Genomic DNA, 20,319 nt, shown 5'->3' on the forward strand with positions numbered 1-20,319 from the left:
ACTTCAAACAGATTTAATTCTTTGCAATTTTTCACCTTCACAAAAGGAACATCAATCTCTTGCTGAAACTCCTAAATGCATCTCCAAATTATGGGCTCTGTGGTACAAATTAGAATTTCATGTAACTGTGAGCATATCTTCCAAATAAATTCAAAAAGTGTACCTAAGAGCACTGCAAAATGGCACATGAGAAACAGATAAGAAGGGCGTTGGTAGAATTCATTGTTTTCCTAAACTGTTTGAATATTTTCCTCTTTGCAAGACTGTATTCTGGATGTTGACCAACCATATGTAAACTATTGTGTTTATGCAGTTTATCAAGAAAGCAGTTGATTTTCTCCTGCTTTTGGCAAACCTGAATCATTACAAATTCCTCATTTGACATAAAAATGGTCTACATAAAACCAGGCATTCCCTCCAGAACAATGTCGTTTCTCTGCTGTACTGTATTTTGCTTTTACAAAAAGTACCACTATAAGCATATCTTATGTGGCAAGATCTTAACTGGAAAATAAAATCAATACATCAATTGATGCAAGGATTGCTCCCGTGGTTGACAATATTATTTCACATGTTTCTCTTATGTAATGAATACGGACACTAAATGTAACAGTTAGTGATACAGTATAATCTCCTATCTATGTATTTTAAGAAAAAACTTAGAATCATGAGGTCCAAAAAGAAATATTCTTCCGCATTAACTATTCAATATGGCTACTGATTAGAAAGAAAATCACCTTGCAGAAACTTGCTTTCCATAAATAAAAAGCTTTGTATACAGAAATCGAGCTCTGCAGAAATTTTGATTGCAGCAAATTATGTTAATGGATACTACTAAAAAATATGGTGTAAGGTCAAGGAAACTGCAGATCTAATGCTTTTACATCACCATGTTCATTCAAGAATTTTTAAAATTAGTATAAATATCTCATTTACATTGCACCAAGACCAGAGTTGTCATCACAGTTCTCTACTTGATATGCAAGTATTATCCACATTTTCTGCTTACAAAAAATAGAGAAATGTCATGATTTGCCTAATGTCACATAGCAGGAAACAGAAATCAAATCCAGTTCTATGACCACTTGACATTCAAAGCCCTTCATAATCTGCTTCCTAACATTCCTCTGCTCTCCTGTCACCCCCTCCTCTTTCAACACTTGAGTCCTCCAACTTCTTTTATTCTTGTTCACTGTTTCCTTTCATGCCGCTAATACATTTGGAGTTCCCTTTCTGAACCAAGATACAGCTTCTCCTTTATTTATTAATGCTCATTTTAAAATGCAGTCCTTCATAACTGTCATGAACCGTCACAAAAGACATCCCTGTGTGTAACTGTTTCTCGGTCCTTATCCATATCTACTGACAAATTTTCAGCCTAGTGCAATTGGGTTTCCAGCACACTATAACTACATATTGCTCTTACTTCAATGACCTAAAAAATTTTTCTTCTCACTACAGAAAAGCATTCACTGTCAAAATAAGTTAATGTAAACAGCATATTGTTAATCATCTTTATATTACTATTCATTTATGCAACTTCTAAATCCTTGCATTTATTATATTGTCTACCTAATTCATCAACCCCTCAGGCTGGAAGTGCATCTTTTCAAAGGTCTTTAAAATTCCCAACACACTTGGTGGCAACATAAAATAAATAAGCACTATATAGTTCATTATAGAAATTTGAAAAACCAGCAGGATTTCTATATATAAAACAGTCTACATCAGTTGGAAAGACAAGGTTTGTTTTCTAATGAACACAGGTGAAAGAAAAATCCCTGAAAAGTATCTCTTCACTTTTCACAGTACGAAGACAAGTTAGTACTCTGAGACAATAAAAGACTATGCTGAATATGAGCAAAGCATCATGAAGTAAATAATCATCAGAAATCCTGAAGTCTGTTATAGTGTAGAACAAGAAGGAAGAAATGTATTTTCAGTCAAGTGTGTCTGTGCCGGTACATTTGCATGAATATTTTTCATGGCCAACAATTTTCTGAGATTAGAAACAAACTGGAATTTAACTGCATCTTTTCAGTTTAGAGTTAACAATTACTTAGAATTTACTTGGGAAATTCTTACTGCTTATTTCAAACAAAGAATTCATCTATAAACAAATCAAGAAGATTACTAAAAAAATTAAAAACAATTGATTTTTCAAAAATATCATTTTATTCAAAACTATAATATACTCCATTGCTGTGGAGATAAAATGTACTTCAAGAGAAGGAAGATCATGCTGTCATTCTACAGAGTTCCTATTACTATGGTTCTCTAAGTTTTAAAAACTTTGCAGGAGAATATATTTGACTTTTAGGCAATACGGTTTTTAGGTACAACAAAGCCAGTGCTAAAGATGGTAAACTTTGGCATCAGAAAGTACTCTTAAGAGAGAGGGTTTGGAAACTATCCCATTTGAAGGTAAGATGCAGATCTCAAGTTTAAAAAGTTCATGGAGTTACATTAGAAAGTTTGGATGGGAGTTATAGTCCTCTACACTCGTCTGTTTGTAATGCAGCCTCTGTTCACACCATGCTGCTTCTGCAGTTGGAAATCTAGTCAGTTTAGCCAAATGTTCTTGGAGTACCATTCGTCTTATCCTGAAGCAGACATGTAAAATAGGTCAGATCAATTATGTACCATAAGTACCTCTTTCTCTTCAATGACTATAAATGAGCCACAGAGTGGCTGACTCAACTACAGACATCTGAAGCGAGATGAATCCCACACCCCACAACTAACTATGCTGCAAAAGTTTTCTCAATAAAATAACATTGAACTGTTTCTTACCAAAAAGATATTTAAACAAAAGAAAATAAGGACAGAATTTCAAATATCTAATCTAATACAGTCTAAATTCTGAGAAAGCACTAAATTGCTAGAGCTGAAAAAGAATTTGTTGTATGTTGTTATTTCTCATAGTGTTTGTCAATAGGTGTAATTTCCAGTCTGTCTGGGATTAGGAAATAATTGAAAAAAATGAGCAGAATCCATTTTTGCCGTGATTCCCTCTGGAGGACAGATATCTACACATTTGTGATCTTTTGAAAGTACATAAAAACACACCAATTTTATTGAAACCAGCATGTTCTCTGAAGATAGTTGGAAACCAGGCTTTTTTTCCTGCTATAATAAACCAGACCAGGTAGCTGATACCTCAAGAAGGAGAAGTAAAAGCTTAGAAATATCACTTCCATGACAATTCAACTCACATTCTGCTCTTATGTAAGCAAAATTAAAAGAGTGATTTATTTTGGGTTTTTTTAAGCAAAATCAACTAACTTCTCTGAACATTCTGATCCTTATATAAACTAAAGCTGTTTGGAGACTGTCAACAGGTCTTTCAATTAAAAATGTAGTTTTCAGAAAATTGAGCTTCTACAGGATACTTCTAATGAAACACTTCACTGGATAAACCGCAAAAAAGTATTTGAGTTAATTGAAACAAAATATTTAATGTGGGGTCAATTTAACACTGCAATGCATCTGATCCAGATTTGATTTCAGGTGTTTCAAATCCCCCTTCTAAAGTGTGGCAATGCCTCATGGATGAGTTGAACAAGGAAGCCTGACCCAGTGACAAGACTGGGGCCTCTGTTGCACAGCAGTAGCTCAGCAATTTCCCTCCTGCCCATCATGGGCATTCGAGGATCTGAGGATACAACTTCTAACATCAGGAGTAGCAAAGCCTTCTCTCTGCCCTCAGGCTGACAAACCTGGCAGTTCAGGCTGACAAAGTTCAGTGTTACCCTAACATTTTTTTCTTTAATGTTTCAGTATTTTTGCCTACTCCCAAAATAATCTTTTCAAAAATGTTTTATTCCATTAAAACATCCTCATCTTTCATTTTTGTTCTGGTATGGAGCAAAACCAAATGTTGAAATACAAGAAGCTCCCATAAGAAAAAAATTCCAAATGTTGAACAGATAAAATTAAAACCTCTTCAAGGAGCACTCTCTGCTGCAATTAATGAGTGAAAGAAAAAAAATATATAGAGGCAGAACCATCACAAAATATTATTTCCTTGTTCTGTTGGCTCCTGTAAAACATAACTTTAGTATCTCTACTTCACTGAGAGTTTTAATCCAATGATCACACAAAACTAATGGCTCAAGAAGGTAAAAATAGCAGCTATATGGTATCTAATAGCCATATTGCACTTGGGAGCAATTTGAGATCTCTTGCTCTTCACACAAAAACTCACTGCTGTTGCTCAAATAACCTATATACAACAGCCAAAGATGAGAAAAACAACAGCCACTTTCTGTCACTGTAGTAATTTTTGATGAAGAGTTAAATGTATTTATTCTGCATTACCTTTATTTTAAAGAAAGTCCTAAATACATATTTATAGGCTTATTTTAGAAAAACAAACCTGTTCTGATAGCTAGAAGATTCAAGGAACTGTTCTGTTTTAAACTGCATATTCAGATAACTAGAAGTACTCTTAAAAGGAACAAAGATTCTTCATTTTAGTTAAAATCTCTCACCTTGTTCCTTTGAAGAAGCCTTCAAAAGTTACCCTTCTTTAAACTGTGTGACTTCAAGGTGACAAAACAATAACGGATCTTCCTGAAGCTGTATTGCCTTTCTCATCAATATTACCATCTTTTGTTTGCTTGTCTCCATGCCTGACTATTTTTTAAGACTTTGTTAATTTGTGAAAGTAAATGAAAAAATGGGTTCAGCTGAGTTTACAATATCCACCAATCTGAGAAATCAGTAAAATACACACCTACTGTACCTCTTTCTACTTTATTCAATTACATATTTTCTGAACACACTGTAGAGCTATTTTCTCCTTAAATTCATCTTCCTTTCAATTTAATCTTCCCTCTCACACAGATGTCATGCACGATGGTGCACTTTTATTATTTCACAACCATTTGAGGGAAAAAACCCAACATTTTCTTCTGTTAATTATATATGTATACTTCTCTTTGTGCAAAATACAGTATTCCAGATTAGTAGCTCACAAATTCTAATAAACTGAATAGGAATGGATCTCACCAGTGCTCACGTAAAACTTCCACATTACACAAGTGTTGCAGACATCATAACTCTATGAATGGCACACATCCTTCTAGAACAGTACTGGACCACTTTTCCAAACTGAGACAGAAGAGTAACTGATTACTGAAAAACAAATCTTTAAAACAAGAAGTAAACCAAATCCTTGTCCTGTTCCTTCCTAATGCCAAGAGCAAAGAACTAGCTGAAGGGCATACCCAAATCCTACTTACATTCACTTACAGAAAAGTCCATGTAGCTTGATTTCAGTAGCTTTCACATGTTACCATACAGAACTGCCATGCAGTCTTAAATTGCTGCCTTCTGCAACAGGCAGATGGCTAAAGTGATGGTATTGCTTAGGTGGGTAGAATGATCCAGCACAACAGGCAATAATACTCGAAATGGGCTTTCTGTCTTGATGTAACATCTTTCCCTCCACACTTTCTCATCTGTACTGAAATGCAAAGTATAATGCAAAGGCATGGAGTTTTTCTGCTACCAAAGTTAGTGATATACTGTCCATGGCTATCAGAACCCAGCGGGAGCACTTTAAGATAGACTAGAGACTTCTGGCCAGAGCACAGTTCTAAAAAAAAAAAAAATTAACCTACTGTATTTTCTGTCTACACTAGCAAGAAATACTTAGCACTGTATTAACAGTTTACTAGCAAAAATCCGCTTAATTTTGTTTCTTATAAAATGCTACTTTCAGGGCCTAATGAGCAAATATTAGCATAATTTTTGATTCATAATTACTGTGAATATATTTTTTTTCTTTTAAGGAAAGTCTGTGTATATCTGCATCTAGAATATTTGTCCACTTCAGAATTGTTCTATCATTAGTCAGAATACCCTCTGGACTGCGAGTCTCTTGTGCCCATCGGTCTATAGGGGAACACAGGCATTATTCAGGGGGATGCTATTTGTGCTTACTCAGTTTGCTCTAGTCAAAAGTTTCTTAGGAGCAAACCATACTAAGTGCCACCAGATTTTGGTGTAATCTGTCTTTAACAGTGATCAGCAGCAGTTGCTGAGGGAAAAAGAGTAAGAAAGGGGCAGTACACCGTGACACTCACCTTGGTATGACCTTCCCATCTGCCAACCATCCGCCACTGTCAGACAACGCTCAGATCTATCAGGCCTCATACCAGCCTGGAGAGCTGATCCACCAACAGAGATGTGTCCCCCAGCAGATGCACAGAAAAAGGGAATCATCACTCTATTAATATTTTTAAGTGTCATATAATGGAATGGCAAAATATTACTGCAGGTAAGATTCTTAAAAACAAAAGTTACTATCTGAAATCATCCTTTTCTTCTTTGCACCACTTGACTATTTTTTGATAATTCATTCCACAAATACCATATATGACACTGAAAAAAATTCTTACTGTGAAATCTGGAAAAGATTCAGTCAAGAAAGATACTAAAGCGTTTTATCAAATCTGAAAAATATGACTTTACTGTTGCTACAGTAACATCTTCCTAATAAGCCCTTCAAATTTAAACACTGTCTTAAGAGAGTTCTAGGTCAAGTTAAAAAAGCACAGACAAGCTCTTCAGAGAAATCAAGTTTATATTCAGCATGGATAAGAATGCAATGGAAAAGGTGAACTAAAGTTTTTAGCTATTTTCATAATGACTTCTCACTTGCTGTGGTCTGTCCTACTTTCTTTCCCCTTAGCCACCCAGCAGTCTCTCTTCTGAGGAGAGAATTCTCAATTGCCTCTAAGGGAAAATTCCTAATAATTTTTTATCTTATAGCAACATATCATCTTCATTAAAAAAAAAAAAAAAGCAGCTTAAATTTGCAAAAAGAAATATTTGCAGATATAAGTTTGCACCTCCTGAGATGAAACCAAGAATAAAAAGCTATTTCCAGTTTCTCGCATATGGAGAATAACTACACATAGATAATATATGAACTGAGAAACTGCAGAGTGAATACAAAAATCATTCATGAGGCACCTGGGGATTATAACAGGAATTTATATTTATTTGCTCTATAACTACATGATAACTGGTGTTCTCTCACTGATCTTTAAGGTCCAGAGTTAAAGTCATTCTTCTGGGGCATCTACTGGGGATCATCTTTGGAAAAGGAAGAACAACCTCTTTCAGTTTTCATGCAGTTGTAAAGCATCAGTTAGTAGATTTTTGGCACCAATCCGGTTTCAGAGAAATGTTCAGTTAATTTGCATCTTCTCAAATGTAGGTTTTTACAGTACTTCTCAGATGTCACCAGATACCTACTCATTGGAGAGGAATGAAAACCAAAGCTTCTAATTCATCTGGAAGTGGTGTGCCATATCAATTTTTTAAAAGTAAATGAAACACACAAAGTATTATTATTGCAGGAGACACTCCAATAGCAGATTTAAAGTAATCTGAGGAATTCCTATCTAGTTTCATTTTAAAAAAAAAAATGTTCTAATTATCTTATTTGGAAATGCCAAACTCTAAGTAACCCTAAAAATATACACAGGTGACAGTACTATGAAGTTAGTTATTACACTTTTCTAGTGTATGAAAATTTGATGTCATTGAAGTGCTCAATTACCAAAGAAATGAGTGAAATAAAAGTCCCGATTCTACAAAAAATTCAAGGTAAAATCAAAACTGCTGTGACCTATTTTTTCCCATGCTGAAAGCAAGAGGGGTGAACAGTCCTGTTTACTAAGTGACAATAGCACTTACCAATATTTAGGCACATGCCTAAGTATCTCCATTGGTAATCAGAACCAAAATTAAACAGACAGACTTAATCATGCTTTCGGGTAATAAAATATTATAGAAACAGTTCTGCTGTGATTTATGACATGAAAAAACTGTCATCATAATACCTGACATACGTTATTCACAAATGAAATGTGACTACAAATAGATTATGAATAAATATAACATAAAATACTGTGAAATGAACTAGTGTTAAGAAACTACATAATGAAATTAATCTATTTCCAACAAAGCTGTCAGTTCACTGATTTTTTTACTTACAAAGACAAGGAAAAAGAGATGTTGTATACTGACACCAACATAACAGATATTATTATAGTACACCAACTTCCAGCTTGCCACATTTAAAGAGTATTTACTCCTAACACTCTCCCCTTTTTTTTCTGTTTTTGTGTTGGTCATCATAGCTGGTCTCTATCAGCGTTCATTGCTTTCATTTACACACATTTGTATAGTTAATTTCTGAAGCTTTACTTTACAAGAAAGTTATGTATTTTATCTAATGTGTATTCAGGAAGTGTAGTATCTGCAGTCTGTAAATGTTTTTTTTACAAACTGGTTGGGTTGGTTTTTTTTTTTACAAACTGGTATTTAGTTGACATCTGCACAACTGGAAAGGACTTTCCAAATGTTACGTGGCAATGGTGAAGCTGGTCAAACTGAATTCTGTTAGCACAGCTGACAGGAGCTGAAGGGACTGGAAGGTGGAAAAAAATCGCAGGTATGAATGAGTCTTTACTCAACAGAAACCACAGTAGAAAGGTAGATTCTTCACCTCAAATCAGCACCTGTTTTGGAGGATGAAAGCTGACCAAAAATAATGTGTCTTTGAGAAATTTCATTAAGCATTCTGATAATTAGGTAAATCTGACAGTCTGGTGAAGCCAAACCAGGATTACAGGTACAAGAATGTTATCTTTTTCTGCACCTATTTATAGAATAGTTGTTTTACTTAACTCTGCACAGAGTAGAATACTTGCTTTCTTTTCATTGGTACATGAACATTGTCTAACACTGAGGAGTGACTCAGCTATGGCTGACAAACTACAGAACACTATACCCTCTGTTGTTCAGGGAGTGGCAATCCCAAATAGGGTAACGCTCATATCCCAGTCTACGGGATCAAGGCTGCAAGATGATACACCATCAAACCACCAAAGCCCATCCTTTGGCAAGAAGAATTCTCTCAACTAAGAACAGTTAAGCAGAGTATCTTTGTCAAGCAGCAGGGAAACATGGGTGCTCCCAGGCCAAGGCCATCTTCCAGACTGCAACAGAGACAATAGAAAGTTGACTAGAAAGAAAACGTTAAAATATTTATTTGGTAATACTGTGTCTTAAATAGAGCTAAACCTATTCTATAAACACAGCTCTAGCAAGCCCCAGTCAAATATTTGGTGCCTTAAATCATCTTACCAAGAATCCTGGACTAATATGAGTGACATCAGAAGGAACTGAACCTGCAATCGTTCTTATTTACACCAAACACAAAAACAACTTCAGGAAAACTAGATAAGCTCTTCATAAAAGGCTGTATTTTATATACTTCTGTTGGTAACAGAGTGTCCTTGTGCAGTGATGAACTTTCATCTGAAAGCAAATTAGTATTATTCTAATACTGGATGAACAAGAAGATAATGAATGACAAGAAGCTCACCCTGTTAAAGGAGCATTAGGTGGCCAAACATATGTACACACAGTTTCAGATTCTGGCAGCTTCATGCAGAGGCTTTGGTGAGGCTCATCCTCCCTTTATATGCAATGCTGTTTAATATAGTCTCTCTGGCATGAACTTCCCTAAACTGCAAGTTGAGAAAAAGAAGCACAACCATGCTCCTTTCAACAACCTGCATAGCCACCCCATCACTGGGTAACTAATCATGTCAGAGGTCTTCCCTATCTGCTAAACTATGAAAATAGTTCCATAAACTGAAGATGATAAAGTATTGTTCTAGACTTCTCCCAAGTAATTCTTTAATTAGGAATGTTTGACAATCGGGTGTGATCAGTTCCTTCATTCAAGCTGAATCAGATCCTTCATAAAAGCTGTGTGTTCTACTTTCTAAAATGTCAGCCATTTGACAGCTGTTTATTCTCAAGCCTGTGTGCTGTGTCCATTTCCTCCTCCCTTCTCAGTTATTTACTTTCAGATTATAAACTCGTTAGAGCAGGTGTTACTCAGAGAAACGAAAGCAAATGGACAGGAAAAAATAAGCCCTCAACTGTAGATCTTTGTCTTGTTGGGTGGCATAAAACCAACCAGACATAGTACTAAAACAACCTTCCCATTCTGCTTTTTAAATGATATTTTTTTATAGCATTATAAATTTTATACTGTCTAAAAGTGTGAGTGATTGCTCCCAAAGAACATGATTGTTTTATTTTTCTGCAGCTCTTAAGATGGAAATTCACCAGATACCATCAGTTAACTTTGGTTTCTCCTTCAAAATTCCTGTTTTCACTATTATTACATTTATTTTGAATATGCAATATTTATAGCTGCCTTTTGTCCTTGGAATCCATCCCCTGCATGTAACGTATGTTGGTAAACTGTAATTATGAGCTGACATAGTTAACCAAAATAAACCTCCAGATAGGTAGTACTAACAAGTATATTTTAACAACTTTTAAATTTCACTTCATAATTAGGAAAGGGAAAATTGCAGGATCTGACCCCAAATTTCAAGGGTAGGAAAAAACCCAGACATTTCTTAAATATAGCTCAACTAAAAATCAAAAATCTAAAAGGAATACCTTGTGCTGAAGAATTTGGTGGGGGGTTATCTCTGCCAATTGTGTCACTAACTCCAAGATGGGTTCATCTACCTAAATGCTTGAAAATATTTACCTTGGTATATTGTCTTCATTAATATCCAGCTATTTCCAGACAGTCATGACAGATGTATAATTCCCAAATTTCCCTTTTCTCCTCCTTTTTTTTTTCCTTTAAGACATAAGTGAGAAGTGGGATGATCAGCAGTGACTACAGCCTTCTCCAACAAATGGAAGGAGTTGCTATAATCATACCATGAAAGTAAGAAACACTGTTTAGTTGAGAAGCTGGGATGAGAGGTGAGGCCAGGTCACAGAAGAAGTTGGGCATACATTTTATCAGTGTAAGTAAGGCATTGCACTGACTACATATTGAGAATACTGAGCTGTGCTAAAACCTAGAAAAGGAAAGAAGATTTAATGATTAATAGCTTACTGAAGATATTTGATAGCTTAGCATCTATCATATCAGATATCAAATAAAGCTGGAATATAAACAGCAAGTATATAAAGTATTCCACAATCTAAACTAAAATTAGAACAAATCATTTTACCAAGAGAAACACACCATAATGTATACAGTCTTTAAAAAAATAGAATGGACATTCACATTCTTTGATGGTGATTTATCTGCATTAATCAAGGGTTATAATCTTTGATGCCACATTTTTAATTCAATTCTGTAAGAGTAAATAGAATTTAACGTCTAACTTACAAATCAATTCTGTAAGAGAGGTTAGGTTAATAGGAGACTATCTTTTATAAGAACACAAGTCAAACTTTCATGCCATGGAGAGCTCAGGGGCAATAGTTGCATAAACTAATCCTATCCCCAAACCCATGTCACTGTTGCCATTTCATGAATAACAGCACTAATACCAGCCCTGTTTTCACTGCTGTGAGCAGGGCTGTGATTTAGATCCATTTTTTCTGTTTCAATCAAACCTTTACAAAGGCAAGATGAAGCAGTCACTGGCAGGAATACCATAAACTTTTGTTATTGCCAAACACTCTGTACTGCAGAGCTGAAGCCTGATAATAGTTGGAAAAACATAGATAATTTCTTAACACACAAACTCTTTCTCAGGCCTGAAGATGAGGTATGCCCCTGCAGGTGAAGTACAGCGGGTGTCTGAAACAACTGCTCTGAGTTTAACACAACTGTATTAACCAACTAAAAAAGTTGTAGAGAAAAGATAGTCCTCCTCGTGCAGAGCAGAACATTAACAAGAGGTTATAATATCCTTAGCCCTTTTAGGACAGCAACAGATAGACAGATGACTATCTCCTGCAGAATAATGAGAACAGAAGATTCCTGTGTGCCAGAAATCAAAAATATCTATCAGTCTTTCAGCATCCAAGATTGATTTCCGTAAGGTATTTTGTAGAATTTGTTGAGGTTCAAACTTGAGAGAACAAAGGTTAATTGGGGAGAGAGGGAGTAAAAATGGGGTTTTTACATGTATTTGGATATTTCCTGACTTTTGTTGAATTTTGTAAGTTTATTATAATATGTAGTGTGTGCTTGGTCTCAGCTGCATTGTTTTCTATGAGGGCATCTAGAAGTATATTACATTTTGGGAGGCACATATATCTCTGTGCGTTGCCTTGTCCTTGCTGGCTATGATTTCAAGCTTATGTAACCATCATTGCATGCTGTTAAGCTATGACTGAAAGAAAAGACCTTACACCCACTACAACCAGCTGTACTTCCCATAAAACTTCCAGTTACTGATTTTTACAAGTTAAAATAGCTTGTTTTATCAACGTATTAGTTTGAAGCAAAATAGGTATGCAATGTTAAGTGCTAAATCTCCATTCAGAGAGACAGTGCATCAAAAACTATGTTTAATATTTAAGTATGTTTCACTGAAAGAAACTATAGGGGAAAACGCAGTAAGATGCAGTAATTTACTAAGCTACTTTACTTCTCAAAAAATTCCTTCTCAAAAGGAATAAATTCTATAAAGTTAAGCCCCACTAATCTTTTCAGAAAAAAGTTCCCTAATTTTTTGATGAGCACAGCTGTTCTGAATGGCAATTGAGGATAGTATATTGACACTGTGAAATGGCTGAGCTAAAAATAAAGCCCTTCCACCCCCCCCTCACAACTAAAGCCCCTAAAACTCACAGAAGTCAGTAATCCTATGTACACATGAACCTCCATGTCCTTCATGCTTTCTCCTGACTGTCCAAAAGTAGTAAGTCTTCATGGCCCCCTTCCTTCAGCTCTCCAATACCAGACTCTCCTACCATTTGTCTCTCTTACCTGCAGACCTCCTCTCTATTTACCCGCTTTTTTTTTTCCCTTTGCTTGCTCATTCTATTATGTCTGTTTCTTCTCCGTCTCATTCAGAGGTCACCTTCATTTGTTTGCAATTACCACAGGGTGATTTTCTCAGAGAAATTTTTTTCCAGGACTACTAATATCCTTCAGTCACCTCACTTGTTTCAGTCCCTTCTGAGACAAATCTACCTGCCTGACTACTCACAGGACCTTCCTAAACAGCTTTTTTGCAAGACCTATATATCTCAAAGTCATGCCTATGGTTTGCAGTAATATAGTAGGTGGTCCTCAACCAACCTAACTTTAGTTTAAGCTACTTCATTACTCTCACCTCAATGGGGAGAGACAGGTAAATCACTCTCCAAATGTTCTTACCTCTCCCCAAGTTTAACCTGAGCATCTGATTTTTGAAAAGCTAAGGTGCAGTACATACCATGTAGATATTTACAGCCAGATACTCAGTCTAGCCTGGGAAATATATTAAGACAATACTAAGTGGAAAGCAATAGTTGCAGTCAGGGAGACGTTTATCTGACCTATGTTAGATATGTAGAGTTGGGTAAAATTAATTGAAATTTATAAACCAGATATAGGTTAAAAGGAGCCTAGAGTGATTAGCTCAAATAATTACATTTAGTTAGATGAATCCCACCCCTTACATTAAGAGAAATAAATCTTTTCTATTCCCAGAACAGTTTCTCATAGTCTACAAGCATTTCCTCAAACTGGTCCATTTAACATCTCAGTTTTGCTGCTACATTTTGACCGTCTCTTCCATGAGAAAAAGTAACTCCACCCAATCTTAAGTTTACATCTTTACAGGTCATATACAACTCACAAATCTCCAATTCCAATAATTTTATTTCTACTAAACATTTCATTTCTCATTCCCTCTTTTAAACATCCACATTTCCAACATATCTCTATTCCTTTGCATCTCTTCTGATTGTTTCCCTGCAAACATGCTCTTCTTCATCTGCATCTTTACCTGCTTATTCTTCATTTGCAAACATGAAACTGTTTGACCAGCAACAATATTACTTTCTGCCTTCCTAGACTTATTAATAATGACCATGCAGAGCCTAATCAAATATACATCCACCTCAGCATCCTGTCTTTGACAAAGACTAGCAGTGGATTTTGCCTCTTGGATACTTTCCCTCCTTTGCCAATTTTATCATCAAAACCAAATTGATCCTTCCTCCAATCTTTATTGAATGCCTTCCTAAATCTGCCTGTAAACACCAACACAGACTTTAGCAAGACATTATATATAGTGATTTTGTAAGAATAACTTCAGAGATTTTATGTAAATTTTAGGCTACAGTGTAAGTGGGATGAGGCCAAAATATATATTGTTTTCAGAAAGTTGGAATATACACTGCCTTTTGGCTTCCACAGGTCTTCTTATGGATTTGTATACATATGACCAATGGTAATCCCCTACATCTAAGATTACGCTTTCTTTCCAGCCAATGGAAATCTGATCAACTCCCTGCTTATCAGGGGGCTCCGCTGCCTTCAGGGACTGTGGTTGCCCTTTTCTCACTAATGGCAGTCTCTCCACACTGATGTTTGTAAGCATTGCTGTTCATTGTAACAAAGTACACAGGCAACTGCCTATTTATCATTGCTGGATCAACATTAACTAGCCTTTGTTATTTTAGCAGTATTGCCCAAATATTCCAGGATCTAACAACTAGGAGTAACCTAATTTCTTCTCAGTAGGCTGACTGACAGCATGGTATGATGACAGTGTGGTATGATGAAGCTTTTGGGACTAGTATGATTTGTTAGCAGCAAATAAAAAGAAGGAAGACAAATAAAAATATTCTCTTTTATTTCACAAAATATGGAGAAATGTTGGGGTACACTCAGGTAGGAAGCAGAAAGGAGCTTATATTTCCAAAATCTTGTCTGTTTTCTCTGAGTCAGTAAACTGAACAAAAAGAAAAAAATCTCCCTAGAAATCCCATCCTATGAATAACCTTTAGAGCACCGTGCAATGACTTCCTTTAACTGACAGAGAAATAATTCACTTCCTGTCCATTTGAAACTTTCAAAAAAATAATTTAGATAGTAAAAAGATATTGCAGAACAGTCACGTCATGATACCAAAAGCATTAATGCTTATTCTTACTTTTAATTCAACAGAACTAGCAGATAGACGTACCTTGATATCAACCTACTTTCAAGTTGCTTTCTAACATAACTAATTACTTAAGAAACATTTCTAGAATATCCAAAAAGCTTTTGACAAAGGGAAGCATACAACTTCCTACACTGAACCTTTCATGTTCTGAGGACATAGCATGGTCTTAATGAAATTATTCTGTTGATATTTTTATTTGCTAGCATAGTATATATAGGCTCCATCATCAATAATTACATCAAATCAAGATGATATCAAAAGACCTGAGTGCCTGTAAGAAGATCCAAATTAATGTAACTGGGAAGTCAGGAAATTTTATCTACTGAACAGATGGGAACATTATAATTCCCCTACTTTCTCAGCCAGTCTGCTACAAGCCTCAACCAGATTTTGATCCAAACGCTACTGAAGTCAATGGAAAGGTTGACACTGACTTCAGTGAGCTCCAGCTCAGCTCAAAATTGCTGCAAGAAGCAAAATTTCAGTCCTCGTGGGTTTTCAAAACACCTGACAATGATGGCTGAGAAGTTATGTTAATTTTGTTATAGTAACGTCTATCCAACAAGAACTAAACCAAGATATACTTTTTTCTATTCCCCATGAAACAGCCATAGACAAAAGCTCTCTGTCACTGCTTCCTTTGGATTGTATTTGAAGCACTGACTGAAAAGCCAAAAAAAAAAAAATGTATTTTTTCATCTTTATTCCATTCTCTTGTAATTTAAGAATCAACACCAATGGTAAATGAGGTCCCCACTCTTGTAATTTCTTACTTCTGATCAACTTTAATCTCTTGAAATTCCCAATCCATGTCTAAAACATTTTTTTCAGCTCTTAAACATGCACACCGTACTTTGTGAAAGTCCTACAATTAACATGCAACAATGTTTAAAAGTCTTTGCGTAAAGTTTCTATCCTCAATTATATTTAAACCCTAGTGAAATGTAAGACACAGTCTTTGCTCACGGTGTGTGTCAGGAACTCACAGCTACGGGTTTAGAAGAATATTTCATAAATTGAAATGTGACCAACTTGTCTTTTTGTTAGTTAAAAAATTCACAAGCATTTCACTTGCAAAACTTTTGCATATGATGATTTGAATACAACTTTGAAGGAAATTTTACATGGTGTATGGAACAACTGTTTCCAGAAATTTCCACAGGATATTAATGTACTCATTTAAGAAGAAAACGCAGATTGAAAAATGGGATTGCATGCAGCACAAAAGATCAAATTATATTGCAAAATTATACTCGTATTCACTGAAGGTTATAAGCATCACTTTACAGATTAGAGGTCAACGTAAAGGCACTGCAGCAAGCACACACTCTCTTTTCTAATACATATGAGGATGACTTTTGCTGTAAAGTATCAGCATTTTAGGTCTAATGAAATAACATGATTAAGAATCTTCAGAGTTTACTTTGTTCCCAAGTTTCTACCTCAAACAGCCTATTTAATATGAAAATAAAATACCACTGCAACTTTCTGAATAGATTAGTCTACGTAAAAAGCTGTACAACTGCGTGAAAATACTTTAATTGTTGGAGCTGCAATTTTTACTGAAGTAACTGCTTAGTGTTTCTTGGAAGGCATTTTAACTGCTTCCTCAGCATAATTATTGCTAACAAGAAAATGTCTAATTGAAAAAAATTCCATACAACCATCGCTACAGGAGCAGAATAACCCAAATCTGTGGAATTTAGCAAACATGATCGGGATATATTGTTCACAGATGATTACTTTGTAAAACACTGAAAAAGAAGTTCTGTAATCTTAAATGGACTGTGTCTTATAAACAAATAAAGATTTATTTAGGATATTAAATTCCCAGCCCCAGTGTTTCATCAAAGACTAATGAACACTACTATGTACTCAGCTCAATTTTTTCTGCAGAAAAGACAAGAATCTCTCTCCTGGGCTAAACCTGGGCAAGAGACAGAGAGAGGGGAAGGGCTATAATTTTCCTCATTTGTTCACATTTAAAATGCTACTATATATGTCAAGAAATGGAAGAATAGGTGCTTTTGTTGATAACAGCATCTCATAAAAACACCTTCCCACGGGAACAATCTACAAAGCCTCATGAATTATACAGGCAGAAGAAGCACAAATCCAAATCTTTTATCTTATTTACCAGTAATTTTAAAACTTCCAATTTCTTAAACAAGTTTATAAGTATGTTACAAAACAAATAGATCACCATTTGGAGATGATCACTATATTGGAAAGCATAGATGAAAGTCGACACAAAAACAGAGGAAAAGAATGAAATTGGATGAAAACATCCTATGAAATGGTAAAGGTCATGAACTTCTACTTCTGAACCAGCTTTTAGGAAGACTTTCTGAAACACTTAATAGGAACAAATTAATAAAAAAACCTGTTTCTATAATTACATGGCTTTTAAGACAGTTTCCAGCACATATTATAGAGGTTTCATAATGCATCTGTGTTCAATTTTCAATTAAAGAAGATGTGACTGTGCACAAGAAGAAACCAAATGAGTATCTTCCACCTATAACCACAAATAATCCCCAAACTCAGATATCTTGTAAATTTGCAGTTGCATCTCCTGATTGTGTCTAAAAATTGCAGTCTAAAATTGAACAGAATCTATTGTAATAAATAGTTTCAACTCAAGATTAATGAGATCTGAAACACTGATCAATAAAAGAAATAAAGGAACTGTAAGAGAAGAGACAGCTAAAACTGTTTCACTTCCAGCAATGCAAACATTTTCCTGCATCTCGTCAAACACAATAAATCCTTTCCCATCTTTCACAGAGATCTGTGAGATATCAGTTAGTTCCCTATCCCAGCAAGAAGTAGAAATGCTCAACTTCTTTTACTGCAATTGAAATATGTCTGAATTATACCTCCCAGACCACTGGATTCACTATGTAAATTCAAGCCTCCTCTTCCACCATTCCCTTCCATGGAAGGACAGCCTTAACTGTCAGGCAGGCATCCTTGCCGAGGCAGAAGCACAGGGAAGCTACAGGGAAGTGACAAACACAGATTTTTTTTAGCTACAACATGCTGAAAAATATTTCGTGACCCAGACTGAATTGCAGTTTATGTTTAGGGAGAGAGAATCAAAATCTGACTAGTTAGAACGCACAATACATAGTCTATTGCATTATTAAAGGTAAAAATTACACCTATTGCTTTCAATATTTTTACGCAATCTTTCTCCTCAGCAGATTAGGAGAAACAGTCTATATCTATAGCAACCAGGAGAGAGGAGGGAGGGATATATCCAGTCCAAACCATTTCTCCTTAAAACCTTGCATCACTACCCTCACTATAGCAAGCATTTAATAGCTCATTTTTATTGCCACTTGACTGAAACCTCATTAAAAGCATGGTCAGCTGATTTTAATCCCTTCTTAATAAACAGAAGGTACATGAGGAAGACTGCACTAATATTTCTGTGGGAGGCTTCCTTTGTTTCTTAATTTTATTTTTTGTCTTAGAAAAAAGATTTCTTAAGGACAGCTAGTTTAGCTTTCACTCTCTGATCTCCATAACCACTCTAGGTGGGTATTAAACTGAGAAAAAATACAAAATACTCCAAGTTACGACCTTCTTGACTTAAAGTGAGTTTTGGAAAGATACTGTAAGTGAAATGAGACTGACTGTATTAGTAGATATGATTGGAGATAATTCTGGTGAGCATACAGTCATGAGTGTCTCAGTGCAAGGAAAGGACTGCCAGGGAGAGTGGCACAGGAGAAGAGTATTGATCTTAAACGCGGAGAGTTTGTTTTCAGGATCCTTTTGTGTTAGTGTGCGTCGGTTTAGCCTGCGGGGATGTTTAGTGCAGACAGTATCTTCTAAAAGAGGAGAATACCTCAACAGAAAGAAGCTGTTTAATGGTCTTCACTGGGCAGCACTGGGTACTTTTAGACACCTCTAAATCAGTCTTAATCAGGAGCCAGCGCTGACTTCTACCTCCAGCAGAATGAGTTAGGGGTGGACATCAGCAAAGGCTGGGCTGCATCTGGGGGGTTGTGGCCTGGGGATTTCTTGTGTTTTCCAAATATGAGGGCAATTTAGTGGGCTGAATGCACTAAAATGGGAGGAGGGTTAAATATGTGGAGGCTGGATGCATTTTTGGTGACTTGCCACGCGTGTACCTCGACTTCAGGGGCCTCGTGATTGTCCCAGTGGAAGTTTTCAGCATGTGGGGACACTCGGCGAGACCGGCTCCTCAGAGGTGTTCCCAGACATCCCGCCGGGACACGGCGCTGGGGCAGCTGCGGCCCTGGACCGGCCTCGGGGTGACCAGGGACCGGCGGGGAGAGGCGCGACCCAGGAGGTGTGAGGGGCCGGTCGCCGGTCGCCGGAGGCCGGCGGATGGGCACCCTCAGCGGTCAGCCGCGCCGCAAGGAGCCGGAGGACGGGGCCCCTTAGCGGGAGCCGGTTGCGAGGGGCCGGAGGACGGGGCCCCTTAGCGGGAACCGGTCGTGACGGACCGGAGGACGGGCCCCTCATCAGGAGCCGGTCGTGAGAGACCGGAGGACGGGCCCCTCACCGGCAGCCGTGGAGGCGCGGCCGCCGGGGGCCTGTCGAGCCGCCTCCGAGGAAGCTCCCGGGCAGCAGCGGAGGGAGCGAGGGGACGGCGCGGCCCCGCTCCCCGTCAGCCCCACGCCTCCCGCCCCTCGCCCCACTCACCGATCCGCGCCTCGGCGGCGGCTCCGGCGGAGGGCGGTTGGCTGCGCGGGGCGGCGGCGAGGACCTGCAGCAGCGGCGGCAGCAGCAGCGGGAGGACGGAGCCGAGCGCCCCCATCATGCCTGGCCCATCGCAGGCGGCCGCTGTCCCGCTCCCCTGCCCGCCGCCGCCAGCCCTCACTCCATGCCGCCCGCCCGCCCTTCGCCTCCCGCAACCGCTCCCGGCTCCGGCGAGCGGCAGCCGCAGCAGATTCAACACCCAGGACAGCGACCAGCGCCGCCGGCCCGCCCCCGAGCCGGCCCCGCCCCGGCCCGCCCGCCCGGCAGGCGCGGAGGCGGGGGGGTGGGGGGGCAGCTCGCTCCAGCTCCGCGGCGCCGCCTCCCCGCTCCCCGGCCGCGGGGCAGGGCCCTGCGCTCCCTGCCGGGGTCTCGGGGCAGCAGCGGGCCCCCTCCGGCAAGGCGCGGGCAGGAGCTGGCCCCCGGCCCCTAAACCGGCCCTGGCCCTGGCGGAGGCTCCGCCTCAGGCGGGCCGCGAGCCCCCGGGCACGGCCGCAGCCCTGCGCCGCCGGGCGAGGGGCAGGGGCTCCTTCCCGCCGGAGGGGCCGTTCGCTTGAATCCCCCGCAAAAATGGCTGAGCATGGGGAGGGAGTTATTAAGTGTGCTTGTTCCACACACCTGG

At 38.2% G+C, this 20,319-nt stretch overlaps 1 protein-coding gene across 2 annotated transcripts in view; it reads right to left on the reverse strand.

The window, feature by feature from the left end:
- The window catches only part of PTPRN2 (protein tyrosine phosphatase receptor type N2), a 683,390-nt gene extending 663,481 nt beyond the window's left edge, over positions 1-19,909 (reverse strand). The window contains exon 1 of one of the 2 annotated variants that reach the window (XM_074831707.1): positions 19,644-19,909. In XM_074831707.1, the coding sequence (XP_074687808.1) occupies positions 19,644-19,761 (118 nt within the window). In that variant the 5' untranslated portion in view covers positions 19,762-19,909. The remainder of the gene's footprint in view (positions 1-19,643) is intronic. The other variant, XM_074831706.1, reaches the window with a different exon arrangement.
- Positions 19,910-20,319: the final 410 nt, after the last annotated feature.

Source organism: Strix aluco, chromosome 1 (assembly GCF_031877795.1).
Source record: "Strix aluco isolate bStrAlu1 chromosome 1, bStrAlu1.hap1, whole genome shotgun sequence".
NCBI classification, from domain to species: domain Eukaryota; kingdom Metazoa; phylum Chordata; class Aves; order Strigiformes; family Strigidae; genus Strix; species Strix aluco.